The 8,184-nt window shown below is 29.9% G+C and overlaps 1 protein-coding gene across 5 annotated transcripts in view; it reads right to left on the bottom strand.

The window, feature by feature from the left end:
• Positions 1 to 1,363: 1,363 nt before the first annotated feature.
• The window catches only part of LOC143232594 (RCC1 and BTB domain-containing protein 1-like), a 34,261-nt gene continuing 27,440 nt past the window's right edge, over positions 1,364 to 8,184 (bottom strand). For all 5 annotated transcript variants that reach the window (XM_076468207.1, XM_076468209.1, XM_076468211.1 and 2 more), the window contains exons 11-14: positions 6,930 to 6,983; positions 5,913 to 6,010; positions 3,347 to 3,477; positions 1,364 to 2,802 (exon numbers count right to left, since the gene is read on the bottom strand). In XM_076468207.1, coding sequence (XP_076324322.1) covers positions 2,662 to 2,802; positions 3,347 to 3,477; positions 5,913 to 6,010; positions 6,930 to 6,983 — 424 coding nt within the window. In that variant the 3' untranslated portion in view covers positions 1,364 to 2,661. The remainder of the gene's footprint in view (positions 2,803 to 3,346; positions 3,478 to 5,912; positions 6,011 to 6,929; positions 6,984 to 8,184) is intronic.

Here is an 8,184-nt window from a genome sequence, read left to right as displayed (position 1 = left end):
TTTACAAAAAAAAGAACTAGTCTGGCCATGGCATTGTAGTTATTTACAAAGATAATTAGAACAATTTGGAACAACAAAAATAATCAACACAGCACTTGTATCACAATATACACAAATCAATAGCAATTCTGATTTTAACAGTCAACAGAAAAGAACTGTAGCATGACTATTATAATACTATACTTCATATCACATCCAAGATATATTTGCAAATGAAAGTTTTAAATTTAATATTATTTTAAATGTCAGTTACTACAGACATTTATTTGGAATTCATGACCTTAATTTTATAGAAAGTTTTTTCCCTTTAAGAATGTCACTGAATATAATAATCTAATTAGGCTTAACAAAAAATCAATAAAAACATTGTTTGGACCATTTGTCAAACTAAAGCATTAAGTTAAAAATCAAAGGAGTTGTATATAACTAAAACAAAAAAGTTAATACTTTAAACTACCATCTACTACAGCTAGAAAACATGTTATGACAATGAATGGTGTGAAATCGACTACCAGGTGGCAAGTATGAAATTCATCAAGTTCAAATTTTGAAAGTTATATGTCTAAAATACAATTGTACATGTAGAATTCCACATGAAAAAAAAAAAAACATTGAGACAATATTCCTCTTCAACCTGTATGACTATAAGAGTGTGTGTAAGAATCAATCAAAATCTAGCTCTCTGCCAAGAAAACCTCATAATAAACAATATTACAATGTATTTAGTAAAGATTTTGTTAGTTTGTATCCTCATTTTGCAGACTAAGAAAAACAGAACTTACTTGTTAATGGAAAGAAATATATCTACATCTCTAACACTATCACCTAGAACTAGAAAATATTTTGTTTCTTTACATATGCCTTAAATGCTGCTTTATAGGTTTCTAGTGGTATTTTGAAAATTATGGTGCTAAAAACCATATAGTATTACAGTGGAACCCCTTTAAAGCAGCAGCCTTCGGGACTGAGACAAACTGGCCTGATTAGAGGGGTTCTACTGTACATAATTAGGGATTATATGAACAAGAAAAGGGACTGTGATTGAATGACTGCTTTCAGATGGTGACCGAATCTGAGGGGTGGCCACTTAGAGGGTTTCCACCATTGTACTTTTCTCCATTTTATACACAGAAAAATTCACAAGAAAAAATAATAAATTTTGGGGTAAAGATAGCACTGAAAATTTGTGAAAATACATCAACTAACTCATACAGCTCAGCTTTTATTGTATTCTTATATTTCTTTATTTAAAATATTCATGTTTTTAATTTCACTTCTGGTACACATCATTTACTGTTGAAGATTTTAGATACCACAGTATATGCAGCTTTTGGCCCAATTTACAATACACACAATATATTCCTTTTTAAACATATATCATTATTTTTTATTTTCCTTTTCTTACGATACAAAATTAATTTGTACAACACTGAATATACATAAAAAAATCACATGAAAAGGGACAAGTTTCATTATCTCAAAGTCACAACTCAACCATCTGTTAATAATTCAAACTTAAAGTGAATAAAAATAAAGTAAAAAATACATAGATAATATTAAATAAAACAGTGTATTCTTTTAATTTTCAATTTTATACTTAGCTTAAACATTTCACCCCTCTTTTTCTTTTTAAATATAAATTTTAAATAATTTAGAAGCAAATGACAAGTTATTAAACTAAGAAGTAGCTGGCCTTTCAGCAGTTGTGCCAGTTTTTAGGTCCCTAAATGTGAGTTAGGTGTGACTAAATCAATACAACACTTTAAACCAGTCAACAGTAATAAGGTGGTAGTGCAGTTAAAGAAGTCAAATAAAATAACAATACAAATTAAATGAAGTAGTTATTAACATCTCTTTAATAAACTTCCATGCATATATGGACATTACAAACAATACTGCACCACAACATGCAGTATTTTCTAGGTGATGAGCAAATTGGAAATTTTTTCTTTAACGTGCCATTTGCAGCATGAAGTGGTCAACCTCTGGTCTAAGGTCAAGAATCCACTTTTGTAACTTGTTTTACAAAAATTAAATATTCTCTTGCAAGAAGTTTACTTCTGGAATTACTTCGATTAATTGTTATACAATACACTTATAAGACATTCCAAAAAAAACAAAACAAGAAGCAACAGATTTAATTAAACAACTTATACTGTTTTTACTAACTAATAAGTTCTATAATATTTACTGTTCTCCAAGAATGATTTATAACTATATTATCTACATAAATACTTATAAGAGAGGAATCAGTGCAGTTTAAAGGCTAAGTTCATATATCATATCTTTCAAACCCAACCATTCCCCATAAACCCAACTCTCTTACTTATTGAAGAGCCCAATAATCAAACCAAGTTTATAATAAAAAATAGCCTACTAGTTTCTCCTTTCTCTACACTTATCAAACACAGTAGTCACTTATTTTACTTCCATTTCAGTTCAATGATCATCCTGAAGATGACAAATTCAATAACAACTCTCTATTTACAAGTCCTTATTATGAAGAAACCAGAACCAGTCACAATAGTAATGTTGAGATGAGATAGACCAAATGAATGTTCTTCTTTCTTCTCTTTATGCCAACCCAGCAGGGAAAAAAAGACAACATTAACAGCCAACATGTGGCAAACTAAGACCCTGATTCACCTTCAAAGAAATACATCAGTATTTAAAGGCCCCTTGTTGAGCAGCCTTGAAGATGAAGTTTTTTATAGTCAACTCATCAAGCTTATTGAAAGCTTCTGTCTGAGCCACAGCTGTCAGGTGGTTCAAAGCAAAACGAAAGCAGAAATCTTCCAGTTCCTTAATAATGAAGAAAACATATCAATGATGCACATTCAGTGCTGAATATAGATGTACAAATGCTAACAGCAGTACACCTGAATATGCCTCTTACAAAGCTGTCAGCTTAATACAAAAATATTACCTTCAAATACACTAAGGCATTAGTTGCAACTAGCAATAAATGATCCATTACACTAATAAAACCAAATCTTTTTTCAAATTAAATCACCTTTCTCTTACGATTAAAGGGCAAAATAACTTATAAATAAGCAATGTTATAAAGTCATATAATTAAAAATATTAAAACTCCAAGAATGGTAATGTATTTCAATGAGTAATCTTTATAACATCAGAGTCTTGTTGGGAACTATTGCACTACCAGTTTTGGTAAAGAAATTAACTATAAAAGAATAAAATAAACACGTCTTGTTCAAACATAACTTATGTCATAGAATTAAATTTGGATGAATTCGAACCATATGTAGAGACTTTATAAATATCAAAATGTTTTTAGTTATTTGAGCTTCAAAGAATAATGTAAATATTATTTTTAATTTCTCACCTTTGCTTCATATTTAATTGCTGCAGCATATAACATAGCTACATTATCTATAGTGATGCCATGTTTGATGATTCGCTCACAGTGTCGCTTCAGTTGCAACTCACAGTAAGAGTTAGCTAAGTCAAGCAAACCTAAACAAAAAAGGTAACAATGAATAAAAACTTTAAATTCAACTTTTTAAAATAACAAGCATTATGCAATATTTTTTTATGCTGTGTAGACATAAATCAGTGACAAATAACTATTAAACTTGTGTTTAAATTACTTATAAATCAAAACAAAAAACTGAAAATACAACACATCCGTTGTACCATTAATAAAAATAACTGGCTATAACAAACTGACTAGATATGTATATCATAAATCAGTATACAAGAGGGCTATAACCAGTATTAATAAGACCACAATAATTCTTCAGTTCAGTATGCTCACAGTTAAGATATGAATGTGTTTTCAACCAATTTATTCTAGATATTTGTACTTTTGTTTAGCTGAAATTAAATCTAACAAAGTGTGATGGAACTTTCTAAGTTTAGAAACAATTTAAGCTGCATATTAACAAATTAATGAGTAACCATGATAATTCATTCAGTTTCTCTGTTGACGTCAACCAGTTAATCAGTTAGTTCAGTTCTGTAAACAGAGTTTATGTTTTGATGAATAAATAGACATTCAAAATTAGCAATTGCATGGAATTTTTTTTACACATTTGTGAATTTCAGAGTACCAGTGAATGTGGTTATTCCGGTGGCTGAACTTGAAGAAATGATATTTTTTATATCAAATAAGCCAAAACAACCCAGTCAACAAAAGAAACCATTATAATAATATTCTTGTCATTAACCCTAAAGATGTTTCACAATGTTCAGCCATCTTTGGAAATTTAAATTAGTCTTACACGTACATACTAACAAGAAAATAGTAGCTATAAAGTTTGTAAAAATTTGTTTTTTCATTTCTGAATTTTGCACAAAGTTGCACAAGGGCTATCTGTGCTAGCCATCCCTAATTTAGCAGCTTAAGACTAGAGGGAAGGCAGCTAGTCATCATTGCTCACTGCCAACTCCTTGGGCTACTTTTTTTACCAGTGAATAGTGGAATTGACTGTTACATTATAAAGCCACCATGACTGAAAGGGCAAGCATGTTTGGTGTGATGGGGAAATTTGTTAAGAATACAAGAAACCAGAGAATACTCCATCTATGAAAGGGCTATCAATGTATAAGATACTAATCTAACATGCAAAGAATTAAGTTTGGATGGTTATAGTCTTGTCCTAAACTTTAATAATTATTTTCCATCCAGGATCATACTTAATCTAATGAAGAAACAACCATATGTAACACAGAGCACATAATTAGAAAGAGGTCAAGTATTTAAAAGCAGAAGGTTACAAGAAAAATTATCTCTTTATATGTTGCACATGTAAGTACCTTTTATTTTTAATTTATACGTGATAGCTTGAATACACATCAGGCTTCAACTACTTACAACCATCTTTCTTTTAAAATCATGTTTCATATATGTTATAGAGATAAGAACAAATAATACAATTTACTTTTCAACTCAAAGACAAGCCTTCTGATCCAAAGAAAACAAATTAAGTAAACTATGTCCCTTAAACTTGGTCTTAACAAAATACTCATTCTCCAACAAATTCTTATGAGTTTTGGAGAAAACTTGCTTTAACCATATGAGAGAAATTCAGCTCACTACTTTTAACTCTATAAAAATATATATAAGCCAGTATCCACTGCTTTTTTGTGGGGAGGAAACACACACAACTTGCAATGTTGTTGAGAAATTAAATCATAGTTTATTAATAAAATTAAAATTACTTCATTTGTTAAAAGACTATTACACAGAATTTCCAACATACCAAGTTGGTGAAGATCTATCCTTCCTAAATATATAAAACACATAATGCTCTCAAGTTTCACACTTATGTTATGTCTGATGAAGTCTGAAATCATCAACACATGGGAATTACATTATCCAAACCTGGCTGGAGAGTATCTGAATGCTAAAACAGCAACTACTACTTACTTTCTGATATAATTCAATAACCTTATCACACTGCTAATAGTAACTTAGTAGGCAAACATAACTGTAAAAAATAGTTAAAAGTTCTGACACCCGCTTTGGTGAAACTATGATAATATTCCTATACATTATCAAAAAAAAAACAATTTATGCATTAGGGCATTCATGATGTTAGAAAAACACATAGTTTCAAGAAGTCTTGATATAAGTGAAATAAAAACCCTATAATCCAGGCACTTTTGAAAAAGTGAACTTTTCTTCTTCAGTTTACCTCTGAAGAAAAAAGTCCACCTTTCAAAAGCGCTCGGGTTATAGAGTTTTTATTATATTCCACATCGGAGCATAATACAAATGGTCAAAATCTTTCAATTTTTTACATTTTTTTTTCACTTTAACTTAGTATTAAATAAAAAAATTTAAATCTACTAAATAACTTCGAGTATTAGACTAATATAAATATACAGTGTTACTATACACAGGTCTGTACATTAAAAACTCCTCATTACCAGTGTGCACAACTTACCAATAGCATCTTCTGGGGGTAACTCCACTTCATCAGTGTAAAGATACCTCAAAAATGCTTGATAAACAGGATACGAAAACTGTGTAATTTCTATTGTTCTATATAAAATGAAAACTCATCAGAGAAGGTAAAACTAAACACCAACAGATTATATATTTATAAAATAAATTTAAGTGGATTACACTTAAAACAACAGAGTCAGTAAACTTTTCTCAATTATGACTACCATATTTAGACATTATATCTAATTCAAAGAAATAGTATAGAAAAATCCAAAATAAATGTCAGGACTTCTCACCTTAGTTTGCTATAAATTTTCCATTATCATATCAGAATCTTTTGAATATCTTTACAAGTCCAGGCAAATATATAAACACTGATTACCATTATAAGTTATTAAATGTAATCTTAAACTAAATAAGCCTACATTTGAAAATCTCCAAGGTACTCAAACTCTAAAACGTTTTATCTTAATCCTTGGCACTATATAAATCTTTCAATACATCTATAACAAATCTTTACTCATATGATTTTTCTTAACTTTTCTGAGTGTACTTTACAAAAAACTTTTAATAAAGAAGATCCATTCAAAATCAATTAAGCAACCTAGAATGAGCTGAGATAGTAAAATGACCCACACACCACAGAAAAATCATTCAGGTTAAGAGAGATTTCAATTGTAAAAGAAACAATGTTCTTATATTTTTCATGTAAACTCATTACTAGCACTGCCAGTTATTTTAAAATGGTAATTATTATGCAGTGAACTCTGACATCGTAAAATATAGTGCAGACTGCCAGGTTTCAACCTTAATTCAAATGGATAAAAAAGATGATCCAACATACGTCCTGGTTTTTACCTCTTGCTGATTTAACCGAATTTCCACCAAATACAGTACTTTAGTTTAAACAAACATTCAGAGCATTTTCAGTTAAATGCAGTCAGAATTAAATACATCTGTTCTTCAGTTACAATCTTATGTTCATTTCCAAATTATGAAATGTAAGAAATCTCACTCCTTCTCATCCTCTCCCCAGTGTGCTTGAAACATGGAACGAAAATGTTCACACCTATTACAAAAAAAGAGAAAGATGACACATGAAACACCAGAAACCAAAACATTCAAATATAAAATGAAAACTTTAATTAATACCTAAATAATATATAGAAATTGATACCCCCTATTTACTCAATGATATATCCAACAAATGATACTAGCAGAGACATCTTCTGAGATATTTGAGCAAATTTACTCAAGGACTCTGGACTAGTAACCCCCCCCCATTTTGAAGTAACAAATCAGAGCAGTGACTTTCAAACTTTTTTCTATGGAATCCACGGTTCCCTAAAAAAATAACAAGTAAAAGTTTGTTTCTCTATTACTGAGTGTCAATCACCCCATCAGAGACCAAATGTATTTTTAACAGTAAGCCAGTTGCTATTTGGTCTTCTCCACACAGTTACATACATAAGCAAATAAAATAAGAAATATTCAAATGAATATATATTTTTGGAGGAGATTAGGGTTTTCTGATGGAAGGAATGAAATAAGAGGTTCAAAAACTACTGAATTAGAAGGAACACAACACGTCAATACCATCTATCAATAACTTAAACTAAAGAATGAAATTTGACCATCACTCTTAGAGCCCAAATTATACAGCATAATTTCTTATTTTAATTGTTGTGGCTAAAAACAATGGAATCACAGATCCATAATTAAGATTCTAACTACCGGGCTACACTTTGCCACTAGTAAAGGGAAAAAAATATTGACCAAACCAAATTTGTAATGCTGTACTCATAAAAAAAACAAATTCAATATTCTCAAATCTCTAAGTATGTTTATATACAAACAAAATTTATTGCCCTCAAAAACAAAAAAGCACTAAACACTCAAGCATTTAACATTCAACACTCTCAAACAACTACCTTCATGAATTTATAACAATTTTTAGGATCATTTTTTAAAAACCTTTTCACTTAACAGAGTAACTTACCAAAACTTCTTCAGCAACATATTTTCTTCTTGTACTAGTTAGATACATTGGTAGTGGTATTCTAGGGTTTATTCCCATTTCTGTACAATATAGTCACAACTAAGTATAAAGTACTTTAGTTTCAAAAAGAGCCAATTAATTAATCAGAGGACACACCAAGGAAAAGTTGTTAATACATTACCGAAAATATTCTGGTATGTACAAAACTTAGAATACAATGTACTGTTTTGTTTTCTTACATCCGTTTCTCACCCAGATAATATAAAGTACT

This window comes from Tachypleus tridentatus, chromosome 11 (genome assembly GCF_004210375.1).
Source record: "Tachypleus tridentatus isolate NWPU-2018 chromosome 11, ASM421037v1, whole genome shotgun sequence".
Taxonomy (NCBI): Eukaryota; Metazoa; Arthropoda; class Merostomata; order Xiphosura; family Limulidae; genus Tachypleus; species Tachypleus tridentatus.
The sequence above is the reverse complement of the archived record's forward strand: the minus strand, read 5'-3'. Positions and strand labels throughout refer to the sequence as shown.